Here is a 19,518-nt window from a genome sequence, read left to right as displayed (position 1 = left end):
AATGAATACACTTCGTCATGGTATTCTGTTTAAAAAAAAAGAAGAACAAAGAACTCTATCAAAATGTATGAGTATCAGTATTATCCTTTCAATCATTGCTGATTTAATACAAACTCACCAAAAAAGCTGCTAGAGACATCTTTTAAAAATACTGTACATGAAAAATATGTGCCAAAAGATGGAATGCTAAGATTTAATACTAGAGGAAATCTTAAAAATCATAAAAAAATTTTTATTCTTGATTTCTTATCATTTATTAGCAAATGAAATGTTTTTAGAAAAGAGTTTAGAAAAATATTAACTTTCCTTTCTAAAGAGCTCTGTTTCATTTAGATAATTCTAAATGTAAGTTTTAAGGAGAGATTTAAATCATATCAAGACATCAGTGGAATAGGATTTGATTAACTTCTGACCAATGAATCTTGGTAAGTTTAAAAATGAAGAACATGTTCTCACAAATTTTCAATGTAAAGGAATGCACGTCATCTTAACAACTCATCTACTGGGGCCACTGAAAGAGTTAAAAATTATAAATATTATTGTACATAATATACTTAGTAAAGATTTTACAAAATATAAAATCTCACCCATCTTAATAATAAAATGAAAGAGAGTAAGCCCATAGCAGCTGTATTTTAGAACTGGAAGAAGAAATGATTTGGCTTAGCCAATAAAATGGGCAGAACCCTTTCTCCAATAAGGAGGCTGTCTTGGGAATTTGCCGCCTTTCCTGAAGAGCGTGGGTGGAATGACTCACCCATAAAGGCACTGTTTCAATTCTTGGGCCAAGAGATCATGCAGTTTGTTTTGCACATAAAGTATATTTCTAAGAAACAGGAATCTCGACCCCCAAATCTTGCAATGTTCAGAGAACATGACTTAGTTGGACTCTGGGCTGAAATGAAGTTAAACAGAAAATCTTTTCAGTGTGAACACTTTTAAAAATGTTTTAGTGAGCGCTGCTGAAGAAAATGCAGTGGATTTGCAGGCAATACGATTGGACCTAGTTGGTGGCTTTCTTCTCTGGTCAGTCCCTCTTCAACAGCAAGTCTAGTCAAAGGAGCTTGTTCAACACGCAGAAGGGGACTGCACTGTCCCTTTAAGAACGCAGAACAAATGAAGCACAGGGAACACGATTTAGCTTTTCTCTGGGCACATTCTATCCATCAGTTTTCTCTATGTATACTGAAATAGTCCACAAAGAATGAATATATGCTGATTTCAAGCATGCTCTGGAAGCCTTTTCCTTCCTCCCTTCCTCCCCACCCTCCCATTCCTTCTTTCCTTCCTTCCTTCCTGCCCTCTCTCCCTCCCTCCTTTCCTTCCTCTCTTTCTTTCTCTCTCTCTCTCCTCTCTCTTTCTTTCTCCCCTCTTCTTCCTTTTTAGTATAAGTGTTTGGTTTGGTATTAGTTTCATCATATCCCTTTTGTTCCTAACAGTCAAGCATCACAGAAGATCTGGCCAAACAACTGTTACATATTAGAGAATGAAGTCCAAATTTTAAAAAATCTTTTATCTGCCTAACAGCTATAGTTTTAAACTCTGTTTTAAATTCTAACAAAAGGCAGTGCTAATAAATATAGCATGCTGTCAGGGAGTCCAATCAGCTACAATATGTGCGCTTTTGGACATTGCCACTAACCCACTAAGAAGATGAAACTCCTCGCCTTGGAGGCACAGATGAACACTTACTGTGGACATGCAGACTTGAAAGTAAAATTATTTTAGTGAGGATAAATATTTGGTTCTTTAAGAGCTACCTTCACATTGAATGTTATTTCCTCCATGACGTACACGCGTTCAGGAAATGCCTTAGCCACCTCCTCCACACTGTTGAAATATTGCACTGGCTCCTTTATATCTCGGTCTTGTTCCAGCAGCTTGAATTGCCCTGAAACACATGATAAACGGAAGAGATGTGAGATGTTTACGCTGGACAGCTATCACCATGGCAACAGCATCCTCTTTCTTTACTCCAACCCTTTTTTGTCAAAGATTCCTGTTCATCATCATTTAAAAAAAAAAGTTATCATGGCAGGTTTCATTAAACTAGAAAATATATACACACATATATATATAAAATAAAATAAGCTTAAAAGTGAAAACATGTATTTTTTTTGTTCACATTCAGAATTTATTATCAGAGGTCTAAAATCAAACTGAATGGATGCTTGTCATTTGATCTCAAAGTGCAAACTCACTCTGTTATAAATGGTTGCTCATTTTGCTTTTAACGCTAAGTTACCTCGTCATTTGGTTATAATGACACCCACACATATTACAATCTAAAACCAAGGCTTAGGAGCCTGGGGGAACTAACTTTTAAGATTTAGTATTTAAAATTTTTGCAAATAGAACAAAATAATGTAGTGGACCCTTGCCTTTCACAGAATGAACACTCTTGGTTTCAACAATACCTGGGCAATGCCAAGGGCTCAGGACCTGCTCTAATGTGTGATTTTGCCAGGGCACAAGCTCACGAGCTGCTATAACATGTGAAGCAGCAGCAGAGAGGCTGGGCTGGGGGGTGAGCCCCCTTTCAACGGCTGAGCCCTGCCAGCCCCTCTGCATCCAGAGCTTCACGTGGCTTCTTTCTTTCCTTTTTATTGCTGTATATGACATTCATGTGAGTAGGCTACATTATCATGGCACTCACAATTTGGGGGATTTGTGAAGAATAAAACATATTCCTAAAAATGTCAAGATCTATCATGCTGTTTATACACTTTCAATATTTGTGACACTGCTGCCACATTCTAGAAGAGTTATTTTCAATTCAGAATAAAAGACCATATGTAACCAAGTCAAGGATACAGCGCTTCTTAGTAGTTGTTTTCTGAATCCTGTTTACAGGATAATTAATACTTGAGAAACTTAAAAAAGGAATTAAAAACTATCACGAGGCAGATCTCTCAGGCAGAAGAAACAGGAAAACTTTCATTCATATTCTCTTTTTTTTTTTTTTGAGACAGAGTCTCACTCTGTTGCCTGGGCTAGAGTGCCGTGGTGTCAGCCTAGCTCACAGCAACCTCAAACTCCTGGGCTCAAGCAATCCTCCTGCCTCAGCCTCCCAAGTAGCTAGGACTACAGGCATGCGCCACCATGCCTGGCTAATTTTTTCTATATATTTTAAGTTGTCCAGCTAATTTCTTTCTATTTTTTTAGTAGAGATGGGGTCTTGCTCTTGCTCAGGCTGGTCTCAGACTCCTGAGCTCAAACAATCTGCCTGCCTCAGACTCTCAGAGTGCTAGGATTACAGGTGTGAGCCACCGTACCTGGCCTCATCCATATTCATACCACCTGTTTTTTAGCATCAACTAGGTAGAGGCACTATTCTAGATGCTGGAGATGCATCAACAGAATGGACAAAAATCTCTGTCCTCCCAAAGCTTACATTCCAGGGGGAGATGGATAATAAATACAATAAATAAGTGTATAATATGGCAGAAGGTGAGAAGTGCTATTAAAAATAGGGCAGGGTGAGGAGGATGGAGAGTGCAGGGGACCAGAGTCGGTATTGCTGAGCAGGTGACCTTTGGTGTAGGTGAGGGAGAGACAGGCTTGGTAGCTGGGGGTGGAGGTCTCAGAATTTAAACCTAGGCAACAGCTTGTGCACAAACCCTCAGGTGGGTGGGTGCCTGCCTGGCAAACTGCCAGTGTGGTTGGAGTGGGGAAAAGGGGAAGAGGGAAGAGAAAGAAAGAGGGGTAACAGGTGGTCCGATTGTGTATGGCTTTTAAAGAATTAGAGCTCTTCACCCGAGAGGAATGGATATAAGTGGAGAGGAGGTGAGGTAACCAATGCCACAGAAGGATCTCTCCCTGCTGTGTTTGAAGAGTTTAAAGGTGCAAGGTATAGCGGCAGAGACGCCAGGTAGGAGGCTCCTCTGGGAATTCAGGTAGGAGATGTCAGGGTTTGGGAAGTGGTGAGAAAATGTTAGGAATCTGGCCTGAGCAACCGAAGGAATAGAGCTGCCACTGACAGAGACCGGGCAGGTTTGGAGGGAGGACCAGGTGTTCAGGCTGGACAGGTTAAGTCTGAGATAATCACTGGACACGCAAACGGAGCTATCCAAAATGTTCTTAGATGAACATGTGAGTGTGGAGGTCAGGAAAGAAGGCTGGCTGGAAATAATAAACCTGAGAGTCACCACCAAACAGATGCTACTTAAAGCCATGACACTTTTATGATGATGACAACAGGCTTGAGGGTGGACAGAGATGAAGTCTAAGTCTGAGCCCCGGGAGGCTGAGCAGGAATGGCAAGGGGAGTGAGAGGAAAACCAAGAGCAGGTGCGTCCTAGAAGCCAGGTGGTTTGACGACTCCTAGGAGGAGGGAGGGGTGACAATGCTGCCATCAGGACAGTGAAACGAGGACTGAGAACTGTGAAATTCACCAACTTGTATTTAAGTGGGGACTTTGAGCTGGGCTGACAACCTGAATGAACTGGATTCAAGAGAGACAGAGAAGGGAGAAACCAGAAATAATAAGAATGGACACAGGTGATATTTTGGGAGTTTTGCTATAAAACAGGGAAGAAGAGAGATGGAACGGTGGCTAACAAGAGGCAGTGGAAGTGGGAACTAGGGAGTGTTGCTGTTTCCCTCACTGTGATGGGAGAAGTAACAGCATACTCAGATGCTAACGGGAATGCCCAGCAGAGAGGGACAAGCTAACAACGGGAGGAATGACTGACACACGGGCAGTTCATCTCCAGCCATAAGAGACGCCACAGCAGGAGCTGGGGGAAGCTCCCATTTATTGCTCCAATTTTTCCAGCCAAAGTTGGAAGGCAGGCATCAGTTGAGAATAAGGTTGAAAGAGGAGGTATGAGAGGGTTAAGGAAAGAGGTGAAGATTGTAAAAAAAAAGAAAAGTCCAAAGAGAGTGAATAACATAATGTGACTACTGGGCAGCATTAAGTTCCCACATGAGGTTCATGGTCATGAATTAAAACCACATGGCTGGAACTGGAGAACATTATGTTAAGTGAAATAAGCCAAGTACAGAAAGACAAATCTCGCATGTTCACACTCATATGTGGGAACTTAATGTTAAAAACACTGGTCTCATGGAGACAGAGAGTAGAATGATGGTTACCAGAGGCTGAGAAGGGTAGTGGGAAGGGGGGATAAAGTGGGGATGGTTAATGGGTGCAAAAATATAGTTAGATAATTAGAATGAACAATATTTGATAGCACAACCAAGTATCTATAATCAACCAGTTAGGGTAGACTTTAACTGAAAGATTGGAATTGGAATGTTCCTAACACAAAGAAATGTTAAATGCCTGAGGTGGTGGATACCCCAATTACCCTGATTTGATGAATTCACACTGTATGCCTGTATCAAAACATCACCTGTACCCTATAAAGATATACAACTATTATGTACCCATAATATTTATTAATCAAAAGTTTAAAAATCCCCCAAAGTGAAACCAGAGAGTGTGGTTGTGCTTTCGTCCCGCCACGGTCACACACCCAGGGGCTGGCACAAAGTAGGCAGAGATCTGGATTCAGCCAGGGCTAAAACTGCCAAGTTTGAGTATGAGAAGTGCCAGGGGCAATGGAGCCGGCATGTCGGCAAGACAGTGAACATGCCACCTGGCCATGGACCCTGAACTGCATAAAGACGGACACAAGATCTTGGGTGAGAAGGAAGAGGGGCAGTGAAAATAGTGGGATCATTGTATGGTGGGCTCTGATGAGGTTGATTTTGGAGCCTGGAGGGAGTGAGCTCAAAAGCCAGGCAGGGCGGTGAGATCGGTGCAAGCACCTGAGACAATGGAGAGACGCAGCTGTTGGTGATGATGTGGTCTAGGGGGTGACCATTCGCACTGAAGGCTGAGGTGGTGAGTGGCCGAAGGAACTGAGAAGCCAGGGGTGTTAGAAGGATCATATCCCCAAGGGAAACGCCCATGCTTGGGGAAAGGCGTATTGCTGGAGAGTATAAGAGAGCCAGGAGCTACAATTACGGAGCCACCAGGCAGGAATCCTAGGCCTGGCAGGTAACTAACGACACGGCAGCGGCTGATACTGTCTGATGACAAGATGTTTAGGGGGGAAAGTTTTTAGGGAAGAGAGAAGTGGAATGGTAACGATGACGATGAAGGAAAAAGAGAGCACTTACACCCCTCAACTTTGGGGCAAAAATTAGAGCTGCCACCCGAGAGGGCTTCAGGGAGGCAGTACCCTCATAGCATCTCCATGTTTGGGTTCAACAAGATAAAAGTAATTTCAGAGAAGAGGTTAAGAATATAGGGGTTTTGCTGGTGATGGACCACGAGGAGGAGTTTTCAGGAGTTACGGGGTAGGTGATAAGGACAAGACAGAGGATGCACCTAGGCATGATAAAACAGCTCATATGCCATGTAGGAATATTGAGGGGTAGGAATAATACATTTGAAAATACAGTAGGAATGTCAGATTATATGCTTTTCACAGAAAGTAAAAGAATCTTTTTTTTTTTAGAGAGAGGGTCATGCCTGTTACCCAGGCCGTAATGCCTTGATGGGATCATAGCTCACTGCAGCCTTGAACTCCTGTGCTCAAGTGATCCTCCTACCTCAGACACCCAAGTAGCTGGGACCCCAGGCATGTGCCACCATGCCCAGCTAATTTTTCCTTATTTTTTGTAGCAATGGGGGCCTTGCTATATCGTCCAGGCTGGTCTTGAACTCCTGGCCTCAAGCAATCGATCCTCTTGCCAGAACCTCCCAAAGCGTGGGGATTACAGGTGTGAGCCACCATGTTTGGCTGAATAACAAATTTTTTTTAAAAATCAGAACGATTAAGGCAATTTCAAAATTAATACTCAAATTCTGTCACCACAGCAAATTAAAATTCATTTGTCTCTATTCTTATCTAGCCCATGTACAAATTCTTAACAATTATAGTGTATCTACAGTTTTATTCTCTGGTCTTTCCTCCTTAGCTGAGCATTGCCCCACACAACTACATTTAGAATGTTTGCATAGCATTTCATAATGCATCTAACTATTTTTCTACTCTTACATGATTAGTCTGAGTTAGGCAGATGGCTAACTTAAACGCAAACTCTGTCACTTTCAAGTTTTATGGTACTGGCAAATTACCAATCCACCTGAGCCTTTTTTCCTCACTTGTAAAATGGGAACACTTCAAAGGGCGGCTGTGAGGATTAAATGAGATGACGCATCTAAAGTACTTAGCACAAGTAACTGTTCAACACTCTCAGCTTCCTTTCCTCTTCTCAAGATGCACAGAGATTTTTCTTTTTGGTTCACTTTTTAGAGGATAAATTTTCCAAAGTAGGATTATCAGATCAAAGGATATCACATAATTCTTTGTGTTTAACATGCATGGCTATAATGCCTTCCAAAATATCTGGACCAATCTATATTTCCACCAATGGTCCATGTACATCCCAGCTGGATCACAATCTTGCCAGCACTGAGTGTTTTTTAAATTTGGTAATTCAATGGTTACTAAACAGAATCTCTTTTCTGTATTAATTTGCATTTCTTTAAAGATCAGTGAAGTTAAACATGTGAATTTTTCTTGTGCAAATTGTTGTATACATTTATAATAAATATATTTGATAGAATCTAAATTTTTACATTCTGGAGACATATATCTAAGAGCCACTTAAAATGTGGCTAGTCTGAACTGATATGGTCTGTAAGTGTAAAACAGACACCAATTTAAAAGACTTAATGCCAAAAAAGAATACAAAATATTTCGTTATGCTGAATTTAGCTACATTGTGATTTATATTTTCTCATTCATTAGAAGAATAAGAAAAGAAATTGTAGATTTGGAACCTGAACACAATTCAAGCTTTCTATCATTCCAGGTATAGTTTCATGAAAACCTGCAAATGATATCATCTTTTCAAGAGGATGAAATAGTGGAATTTATTTTAAATTTGCGATCAATATTTTAGAAAATTTTTCCCAGATGGGGGGATTTGTATGTATGCCATATGCTCATTAAGTAGTCTGTGGTGCTCAATCACTGAGTTAAGAGATCACCTGAAAGCCACATGCCTATATTAATTTCCACTCCATCCCTTCAGAAATGCATTCATAGGCCAAAGATGTACCACTGCACATGTACTAATACATCATACTTTACCCTACAGACTAGTGCTATATAAGTGCTCATAGCCACATGTGGCTAGTGATTGCTGTGTTAGACAGTGCAGGTCTAGAATATCTCTGCATTCTATTAAAACTATGACTTCTCTTAAAACTTGACTACTGTTCAAGTCCTTAAAGGAAGATTAGGTGACAGAGTCCTCTTAGGGAAAAAATACGCCTGCTGATGTACACAAAGGTAGAATGTTTCTTCTTATGAAATAAGAGCTTTAGAACTCCTATTTCCTTTTTTGCTCTGTTTGCCATGATTGCTGATATCTTGGTTCGAACAACCGTCTGGGTTTCTTCATTTAACTACCTTTCTCCCTTTTTCTCCCAACTTGGGTTCTTGTTCTTTAAGCATTCTTAATTATTTTCCTATTGTGTCTGTGATCTTGAACTATTAGCAGCTTGAAACATACTTTGGCATATGGACCAAACGAATAATCAAATTTGGTATGGCCTTGGTGTCAGCATTAAGCTGTATGGTTCACCTGTGTTTGTCATCGTGTTGGACAGGAAGACTTCAGAATCACATACATGTGGAGCACTTATGAGAAATTGTACTGAGCATGATTAACATACACAGAGGAGAGAATAAGAAAAAAATTAACAGTTAAATATGACCAAATATTACAACTTTTAACATTTAAGCATACTGTATGCCAGATGAAGAGTCTTTTCATTCATTCTTTTAACTGTTTAGTGAATACCCAACAATCAGTAAACTAACTTCTGTTTCCTCTTTTCCATAATTTTTCTGTATTTTCCTGGGAGATTTTAGTTTACATCTTTATCTGTGGACATGTATTGTTATATTTTAAATGTTCTCTTCTGATATGTTAAATTATTGAAAGCCAAATACTACGCACTTTATATTTCTTATACCCCATAAATGCTTGTAAAATCTAAATAGCTAAAACCTATCAAATGTTTACCTACTGTAATGTTTAAACACTTGGTCACAGTACCTATGTGACTTCCTATTGCAGGCGCTGGCAAATTTGTTCTGTAAATATTTTAGGCTTTGTGGGCTAAATGGTCTCTATTCACAACTACTCATCTCTGGCGACACAGTGCAAAAGCAGCCACAGACAATACGCAAACGGATGACGGCAGCTGGGTTCCAAAAGACTTTATTTACAAAAACAGGCCACAGTGTGCTAACCTCTGTCCTGTTGGAAGGAATGGAAAGTATAGATCAGGACAGTGGCAAGACAAGACATTAGAAGTGAAAATGATCAGCCTTTTTATTCCATACTACTAAATAGTCACACCAAGTCTTATAAGGTACCTGGAACCACATCCTAAGCTGCCCACGTTTGTCTTAGAATGGCAGTTTTCCCTTTAAATAGGAGTCTAAAATCAGCAAGTGTAAGCTGTAGAAGTGGACTTGTATTAGGAGAATAATGCAAATAATCAGCAAATATGAATGCCCACATTTGCTCACTGTGTTTTATAAGACCAAATTTCTACCAACTTTTACTTAACTCCTTTAAAAAAAAAAAATAAAAGGATGTGACATTCTCAGATTACTCAACTTTAAGTGCTCTGGGAAAGATGGTGAGCTACTGTATATTACTGTATATTACGACCTTCACCACGATCGCTGTGGCTGGAAATTGGCCCTAGCTGGAGTCAAACCTTGGAGTCAATCTTAAGAGCTAAGAGCCAGTTAGTTCCCTGCCTGCAGTGAAATCAACTTCCATGACACATATTCCCACAACCCCCACACGGAGGAACTAATTTTTTAACAGACCATTTCACGAATAACAGAGTCTTTGTGCCACCAAATAAAAAAATTTGGAGATTGTCGAAACATCTGTTCTGAGATGTTACTGTCAAACTCTGTTCTTGGAGAGGGAGGAAACTGCATTGTCTTCCCATAGCTTTGATGATTTCATAAAAACGTCTCCAGTGTGAGAACGATTCCATCTGCAGGCCCCTGAAACTCCCAGGAACGAATTCAACACCGATGACATGCTCACTGGTCACAGTTTAAATAAATTTAAGGTCATATTTAAAAAGCAAAGATGGATGCTATATTTCATGATGTATGTCTAAAAATCTGTTTCATGATTAATATTATGAAATAACCGACATCTAGACAATATCCATTTTGTGTGTGTCCCTCAAGATAATCACCGTGATTTACTTCACAATGGACAATGTGTTAAGCAGAGCTAAGAGGCTCCAAATCCTCCCTTTGGCATCTAAGTTTCACGTGCAGCCTGTATGATGCTGCAGGGGCTATGCCACAACACGCTTTCCCTTACTCAGAGGGAAAAGTCACTCATCAGAAATAGAAAAAGGAAACAAATTTTGCTAAGTAAGAAGCAAGAGCAACAATGCTGAGATGTGTGGAAATTAGAGGGAGCGTTAGAGGTGGTCGAATTTGGGTCTGTTCAGTTTGCTATTGGCTGGGGAGTTAGTAAGAAGCAAGAGCAACAATGCTGAGATGTGTGGAAATTAGAGGGAGCGTTAGAGGTGGTCGAATTTGGGTCTGTTCAGTTTGCTATTGGCTGGGGAGTTATGGTCAATGGTCAGCGGGAAGTCCGCTCTGTCTGCCAGCAAAGACAGGGCTCCCCATGATTTGTGCTTCGCTAAATCCTCTTTTACAGCTATGGTTTTTACTGTCCGCCATCCCTTCAGCACAGGGGTCTACTTTATGTGTGAAAATAAAAAGAAATGGAATGAGAGCCGAGGCCTGCAGTATCCATCCGTGGGCCCATAACTCAAGTGAACAACATTCTACTGATGTCTCCTCCATTACTGGGAGCAGAAAAACATGGCAGAAACCAGCCCAAAATGATAAAATAGAAAAGAAAGCAAGAGTCACAAAAATGGTACCAGAACACCAAAGCAACCTAAGAATGGCTAACGTAGGTAAAAAGGTTAAGAAAAGGGAACCTGGGAATGTTGAAAATGCCGTGAAGGGGAGGAACTGGGTCCGTGTGGTACCTCCAGCAACATACTACATGTGGCACAAAGTAGGTGCTTACTAAACAGTGTATGAATAAATGAATGAACGAACAAACTTCTCTCTTCTCTTTCAGAGACAGGCCACAGACATAAAGTGAGATGGTTTCAAGTCAGTTGCATGAATGTAATGCATTTTAAATGGCTCAAATAACTGGACCTTAAAACCACTGGGCCATTTCCAAATGTGAAGAAATGAACAATTCTCAAGTGACGGAAACAACAAACCAGTTGCCATTTTTCAATAGGTAAATAAACTTAGGCAGGAATCTTCACTTATAAAACAATATCTAAGTTCAAAAACACTCCTGTATTTTTATCTTATGTATGGATGCAGGCTAGAGTTTCTATAGGATTAAAATGTAAACATAGAATTACCAAGTAACATAGGCAGCACCTTATTTTGAACAGCGTCAACCAATATATTGCCTTTTAGAAAGTTTATGTAAATGTTCGTTTTCACCAATAGTGTATGAAAACTCATTTACCTAAACCCCTCATCAACAGTGAACGCTACTTAGCTTCCCTTTTCTTGAGTAATGTGAAGAGTTTTAAAGATTACTTAATACATGTAAGTGCCAAAACATTCTAATAGGACTAGAAGGTGTATGGTGAAAAGTAAGTCTCTCTTCCAATCTTATTCTCAGATCTCCTTGCTAAAGCAGCTGCTATCATTCTCTTGTGCATCTGTCCAGAGGCAGTATCTGATATAGTCTACACATATAATGCCACCCGTTCTAAAACAAATGGTAACATTCTGAGTGGTTATTTCCTCATTGCATAAAAATCTGTCGCATTCTTTTTAAGAGCTACACTGTATTCCACCCCATGCATATACCATAACTAATTTAAACAGTACCCTATGGATGGACATTCATATTTATTTCATTCTTTTACATCCACAGTGATACTGAAGTTACTATTCCTGTACAGAAGGCTTTGTGTACTTAATCCAAGTACATTCGTGGGAAAATGCTTAAACAAGGAACTGCTGAACCAAAGGTGAGTCTTTATTCTTGATACATACTGTCAAATTAAGTGTAAGTTTATGTCTACTTACACCGCCACTTACAATGTGTTTCCTATGTCTTTCCTAATAATAGTTTATTGCCAAACTTTTTTTTACCATTGTCAATTTTATAGGTGAAACTATAGTAGCTCATTAAGATTTTAATTGCATTTTTCTTATTATAAAGGAGGTACAATTACTTTCATAAGTAATTTATACTTCCTATTCTGTAAAATTTCTGTTCATTTTCTTATTACCAATCTTTGAATTTTCTGCTAATCTTAATCACAGTTTTAAAAATAAAAACACAAACTTGAAATACTAGACCATGGCATTCCCTATTCCAAAATGAAATCTAGTTAGATCTTAAAATTATGATTTTGGCAGTGGAGTGGAAGAGTAGTGGAGGAAAAAGGGAGGTAAGGAACAAATCTCAGCACAAAAGCTCAAAACCCATAACCAAAGAGAACAAGAATTAAAAAAAGAAAAGAAGCATCAATCAAAAAATAATGCATTTCATCATAAATAATCTGTGGGTATTTCTACTTATTTCTCCATCTGAGATTGTATAAAACAAGCAGTGAGACCATTACTTTCCATTCTGAGACTCCATTCTTGAACTTAATTTGACCTACCTAGACTCAACACTGAATCATTCTGAGATCCATATTTTAAGCCGCCAAGCTATTTTACACCATGCCAATGGTTTCCCTATTTTTTGAAAATGGGGAAATTGCATTTTTCATTGCATCTAACTGGTCAGTTGCTTCTTCAGAATTACCAGAAATTTTCTGGGGCAAATCTACGATAAACATGATAGAACCTAAAAAGGTCTTAGATGGAGCACGGTTGCTAACATGTTATGATGGAAATCGCAGTGTTATCTTCGTCCTTCTCTCTCTGCCCTTCCATCATCATATGATTCACCTTAAAATACAGCCTAAAACAAATCCACCTTACTCAAGAATCTAAGTGTTCTTAGTTCAAGAACCTAAGTGTTTCACAAACGTTTGCAGAATAAATGAATCAATAAACACATAATGCTCTTTAATCTCTAACCACCAAGCCCAGCTTCCTCTGCCTGGGCTGTTAAGTCCCTTCACGATCTGGCACCTCTCAGCATATGCAAACATTTCCCCACCATCTGTGCAACCAATTCTCTGCCTTTTGCCTTTGCTCACTCTCTTTTCTCAGTCTGTGCAAAACTATGGGTCCTCTCAGTGACATTCCAAGTTCTGTTCATGACCGTGTTCCTCTTTTATTCTATTAAATACTCCTTTTCCCACTCTCTCAGCTCTCCTGGGGGACCTTGTCCACCATCTGGGCTTCAAGGACTACCTATAAGCTGACACCATATCAACCTCTCACTCCAGCCAGATCTCTCCTGAATTCCACATTTGTCCACCCAGTACCTGTACACATCTCTGATGGCTCTCCTACAAAGACCTCAAAATTGACATATGCAAAACTAAACTCATCTTTTTACTTCTTGAATCAAGCAGCCACCCACGTCAGAAGCCTGGGTGGTCATCCTTGACTCTTTCCTGTTCCTAATCCCTCACATCCAAATGGTGTCAATTTCAATCCTGTTCCTTCTCCCACATCAATCAATTCCTTTCCATCTCCACTGCTACTGCATATTCCCAACCATAGCATCTCTCACTTTGGAGTTGATTGCCTTGCCTCTAGACTTCCACTCCATTCTCTAAACCACGGCTTAAAATTAAAATCTAATCGTATTTCAATACAGGATAATTTGCACAGGGTTTTCTACAATGGGACTATTGGTAATGGTGTGGGCAGGCTGCAGAGGAACCACAGTGATAACTTGGGGAGGTATCAGAGGAGATGGTATCATTACCACTGGCCTGAAGGGACAAGGGGAGGAACTAGATACTGGAAGGAGAAAGTGGATAAATATAGTGGCTTTGAGAAGGGGAGATGTAGCTGGCCTCGGGTGATCTTTCAGGGGAGGAAGCCAACAGACAATTAAGAATTGACCTCACTTTCTTCCTGCCCATCTCTGGCTGGGGCTATCTATCCACTGGATTAACCTAACTGGAAACCAAAGGGTGTGAGAGTCTGCTGAGTTAGCCCTACAGGTTAGCCTCTGGGGCAGAGCAGGGTAGGGGCAGTAGAGAGTGGATTTGGGGGACAGGTGGCACATGGGAGATGTGTACACAGGCCCTCCTAGATCTGGCTCTTACTCTCCTCTTATCATGCTAAAACCCATCTAGGTCCATCCACAGTGAACTATGCCTCTTCTCATACTGAACTCACTGTATAAAATCTCTCTCCTCTATTCCCAGATTTGGCCAATCTATTTATCTTCCAAAATCAACTCACTTATTACCTACTCTATTAAAAAATAAAATCTTATCCCCAGTATATAATTGACCACATTCTCTTTAGTGATCTCATTATCTTATCTACAGATTTTTATCCAAGCATGAATAATATTTTATTGTCTGTTTACTTTTCATCTTTGTAAACTAAACAGTAACCTCTCTAAAGAAAGCAGGGCATATGTCAATCACCTTTTTATTCCCAGTGCCCAATACTGGGCACAACACATACTAGGTACCTAACAAACGATGGCTGAATGAGGGAAGGAATTTTAAGCATCAGCTCAAGTCCAATGTCATCTATGAAGCTTTCCCTGACAACTTTAGCTCACACTGATCTTCATTTATTACCAGAGCTTAATGTTTAATTATTCCCTACTTATTGCACCTGCTATTGTACCACTTTCTACCATTTTCTTAGTTATGCCACAGAGCCCTGACAGCAGGAATTACGCTGTTTCTCTGACAGTAGAGTTTGAGTCCATATTAGAAACTTAATAAATGCTTTCTTTGAAGAGTAGGCATTTAGAGCAGGAGAAATACATATTTTGGGAAGCCTCAAACTCAAATATTTTACAGGACCAGAAAGTCTTGTAAATTGGTAAAACTGATAAAAAAGGTGGAGATGGTGACCTCAGAGCTCTAGCACCTGCTGATTCCCAGCGGCAGGAAATCTGGATATTTATGTACACGCATCCAACTTTGAATGGTTTTTAAAAGTTGGCTTAAATAAAAAATTTCATCTAGTTCAAGGACCAGTCTGTATTTCTGAGAGAGAGTAGGGTATAGGTGTGGTCTGATCAAGGTCTTACAATATAACTGATTTAGTTGATGCTATATGTGAGTGGGTAAATGTTGTTCAAGAAATGTTCGAGAAATTTAGGTGTGAAATCTAGGCTCCAGCAACCCTTCATTCTCCCTTCATTTGAAACCATGGACTTGAAGTGCAGGCCTCTGTTTATAGCTGTTAGGATAAGTGTTATCAGCAAGCTCATTTAAGACTTATACAGTTGACAGGGCTCTGCCTGGGTGCATCTGGGCTCCTTCTACTTCTACTGGCCTGCCAAAAAAAAAAAAAAAAAAAAAAAAAAACAGTCATAAAGGGTGGGAGATTCTGCCTGACTCTGAGGGCCAGAATGTGTTCAATGCCAGCATTGACAAAGAATTATAAGAGAGAATCATGTACCAAATGACCAACTTCCTAAGGAGGAGACTCTGTCAGATTTGGAAAGACAAAATAGAAAAGAAGGAGCCTTGGGCCGGGCGCGGTGGCTCACGCCTGTAATCCTAGCACTCTGGGAGGCCGAGGTGGGCGGATCGCTCGAGGTCAGGAGTTCGAGACCAGCCTGGGCAACAGCGAGACCCCGTCTCTAAAAAATAAATAAATAAAATGAAAAGAAAGAGCCTGACCCTCTGGACTGGAGTCACCTCAGGACAATTCTTTACAGGTAGCCTCACACATATCACCTCATTCAGCAATCCATGGAGACGGGCAGGGACTACTAGAGATTTCACCAACGAGGAAACTGCAGCCTGCAGATATTAAGGAATTTGCCTTTGATCGGAGCAAGGCAGGAGCAAATCCAGGATAGTAAGTTGTGTTCTGACCCCAAATCCACCTTATCATGAAGCTTCCAAAAACCACAAACACCTCCTTGGGATGAGAACAGGATGGTCTACGGCCACACCACCCTGAATGTGCCCGATCTCCTCTGATCTCGGAAGCTAAGCAGGGTCAGGCCTGGTTAGTACCTGTATGGGAGAATAACACGATGAGGAGCTGGACAAGCCTTGTCTATTATGGAAAAAATATCAAAAAAGTTGGTAGGAAGAAGGGTCATTTACTATTTATATATGCAATGAACACTTTTTTGATAGAGTTTGGAGGGCTGTTCAGACTGTTTCATTTAACCCCCAAATGACCCTGGCAATTGGTTAAATGATAAAGCATATCTTCATTAAGTATAACTTAGGGTGAATATCCATGGTGTCACTGGGAATTCACCCCATTCTGTGGAATCAGAACCCAGTCACCCTTTTATAATGTCTGGCACTGTAACTGGCAGCTTGGATGAAGCAGCTGCTTCTATTAAGGATCAAAGAACTACATTAAGAAAAAAGTCAAGGTTCTAACACATAAAAAGCAATTTTATTTGAGGTAGAATCCTTTTGGATAAATATAAAATGATCTATCTATATAAAAAACTAAGAGCAAAAATTAAACTTTCATTTTTATTTGTAGAATTTGAAGTCATTTGGTATGAAAAGTGAAGAGGAAAACAGAGGCAAATAGAAAACAGAGAGCAGGGAAGAGAAAATGGGGAGAGAGGGAAATATGGAAACAGATTTAAAAAAAGACAATGGGACATAGAAAGCAACCCAAGAAAAAGACATTTATACAGATAAATATGATTTCAACCCAGAACAAAAAATAAAATAAAACCACACCAGCACAGATGGACAAAGATGGACGTACACAACACAGACTTTAAAGCTACGTTGTCATTTTACAACTACCGGCAGAAATGAAGGCAGGCTGTGTACTATAACATTTGAGGTCTAGGAGTTTTCAATTCTATGGTTCTTATGCTTCTCTTCCATGGCTTATGGAAGTATTTAAAAAGGAAAAAAGAAAGCCAAACTGCGTGTCCAAAGTGTGAGGAGGGTGAGGAAAACACTCAAGAATTTTAACATTCCACCATTATTTCTCTATTGAAACCTGATCCCATTCTTGGCTTCTTATTTGCTCCCTTTTCCGCAGCCCAACAGTAAACTCCCACACACCAGTGGGACCACAGAGGAGAGACAATAATACGAGCAGCTGCTCAAGCTGTGGTTTTCATTAGGAAAAAAAAGTGCCTTGATTATAAGAGATTTAGTTTTTAACCTTGGTGCCAAAACTGAGTGATTAAAACTCCATGTCCAGAAACACGAATGGTTTCTTAAATGTATGCAGTGGAGCAGACACAGCATTACCAAAGGCGGGTGGAAGGACAGTCCAAATTCTAACACCCACTATGGCTTAGTGCACTGACTCGGATATGGGAAAGCTAGCAGAGGCACAAAATAAAAACGTCAGGGATACATTTTCACCAAATTCTTTTTATTTATTTATTTATTTTTTTGAGACAGAGTCTCACTCTGTTGCCCGAGCTAGAGTGCCGTGGCATCAGCCTAGCTCACAGCAACCTCAAACTCCTGGGCTCAAGCAATCCTCCTGCCTCAGCCTCCCAAGTAGCTGGGACTACAGGCATGTGCCACCATGCCCGGCTAATTTTTTCTATTATATATACATATATATACACACACATATATTTTAGCTGTCCAAATCATTTCTTTCTATTTTTAGTAGAGACGGGTCTCGCTCTTGCTCAGGCTGGTCTTGAACTCCTGACCTCGAGCGATCCTCCCGCCTCAGCCTCCCAGAATGCTAGGATTACAGGTGTGAGCCACTGCACCCAGCCATATTTTCACCATTCTTTTAGCTACAAAGAGCGAGGCAATCAAGCTGTCAAAAGACATGGGGGAAACTTAAATGCATATTGCTAAGTGAAAGACGCCAATCTGAAAAAGTTACACAATGTATGATTCCAAATATATGACATACCTAGAAAAGGCAAAACTATGGAGATAATAAAATGATCAGCGGTTGCCTGGGATAAGAGGGGAGGGAGGCATGAATAGGTGGAACACAGAGATTGTTTTTAGGGCAGTGGAAATAATCTGTGTGTTACTATAATGGTTGATACCTATCATTATACATTTATCCAAACCCATAGAATATATAACAGCAAGAATGAACCCTAATGTAAACGAAGGACTTTGGACTGATGTGCAGGTTGTGGACTGTACCAAACATGCCACTGTGTGCGGATGATGTTGACGGTGGAGGCCTACATGTGCGGGGGCAGAAGGTATGTAGGAAATCTCTGTACCTTCCTCTCAATTTTGCTGGGAACCTAAAACTGCTCTAAAAAAATAAAGCATTAAAAAAAAAAAAAGAAAAGAAAAGAAAAGAAAGAAAAAAGCAAGACAACTCCTGAAAGTCTTGCATTTGATACAAGGCTAAGGTAGGACAGCCCCGGAGGCAGACATGTTCTGTTCTTAGCTCAGCACAGAGCTGTTAACTTCCAATTCAGCATGTACTCACGGATTATCATTTTGCCTCCAGATCTTTGCACAGCAGGTAGTGCATTAATCTCTGGCATTCAAAAAATGACTTTCTTTCCCTCTTACCATGCAACTCTGGTTGCAATCATAACCTGCTACACCTCGGTTTCCTTCCCAGTTTGTAATACAGGGCAGTAATAACAACATAAGACTTAATGAGGATGACTTAACATATGTAAAGGGGTTAACACAGTAAGTGGCATATGATAAGAGCTCAATGAACATATATATATCAGAGAGAAGTCAAAGTGTGGGATAAAACACACTTGTCCCCAGTGAAAAGGAGTATAATCATGCATTCCTCTGATATTCTTACTGTATGGGAGAAAGGTGTTAGCTCCTTCTTAGAGCTTAATCCTGAAAGAATTAAAACATCAAAAGTATTCTAAACTCAACATAGATAAAGAAATAGCACAACTGGCAGTTGGGTAGATAGGAAGAAGAGAGGAGAGAGAAATGCAGAAGGTGTTCAGGGTGGCTTACTGTTACCTGGTTGGAGGCTCCAGTTCTGGAAAAGATAGAGATTGGGAAATACCAAGTGTGATCTTCTCTGTGACAAGCTACTTACTAAACCCTCTGCTCAACTGAAGAGCAATTTCAATTAAAATGGCTCATGCTTAAAATATAATTCCCCTAATAATATATTTGTGACCACAGTGACAGTGGCCTAGGGTCCCACACTTGTTAGGAACCAGTCAAAACTGCAGTAAAAATCAAAAGTCCAGTAAAATGAAAAGGTCCTACATGATAGAGCCCTTATTCTTGCCAAATCTTTTTCTTTTAATTAAAAAACGAAGGAGCAAATAGCCCTGTTGTTGTTCCGCTGACCTGCAGCTCTGTTTTTGTTAAAGTGTTTCATGAAAGAGCATGCTCTCAGTCAGTACATACCTCTGTCCCCC

General features: G+C 40.2%; 1 protein-coding gene across 2 annotated transcripts in view; it reads right to left on the bottom strand.

Annotated features, from left to right (window-relative positions):
* The window catches only part of GAREM1 (GRB2 associated regulator of MAPK1 subtype 1), a 174,699-nt gene that overhangs the window by 31,936 nt on the left and 123,245 nt on the right, over window positions 1–19,518 (bottom strand). For both annotated transcript variants that reach the window (XM_069468498.1, XM_069468499.1), the window contains exon 3: window positions 1,761–1,891. In XM_069468498.1, the coding sequence (XP_069324599.1) occupies window positions 1,761–1,891 (131 nt within the window). The remainder of the gene's footprint in view (window positions 1–1,760; window positions 1,892–19,518) is intronic.

This window comes from Eulemur rufifrons, chromosome 5, assembly GCF_041146395.1.
Source record: "Eulemur rufifrons isolate Redbay chromosome 5, OSU_ERuf_1, whole genome shotgun sequence".
NCBI lineage: Eukaryota > Metazoa > Chordata > Mammalia > Primates > Lemuridae > Eulemur > Eulemur rufifrons.
Note: the sequence above shows the minus strand (reverse complement) of the source record. Positions and strands in the feature narration are given on the sequence as shown.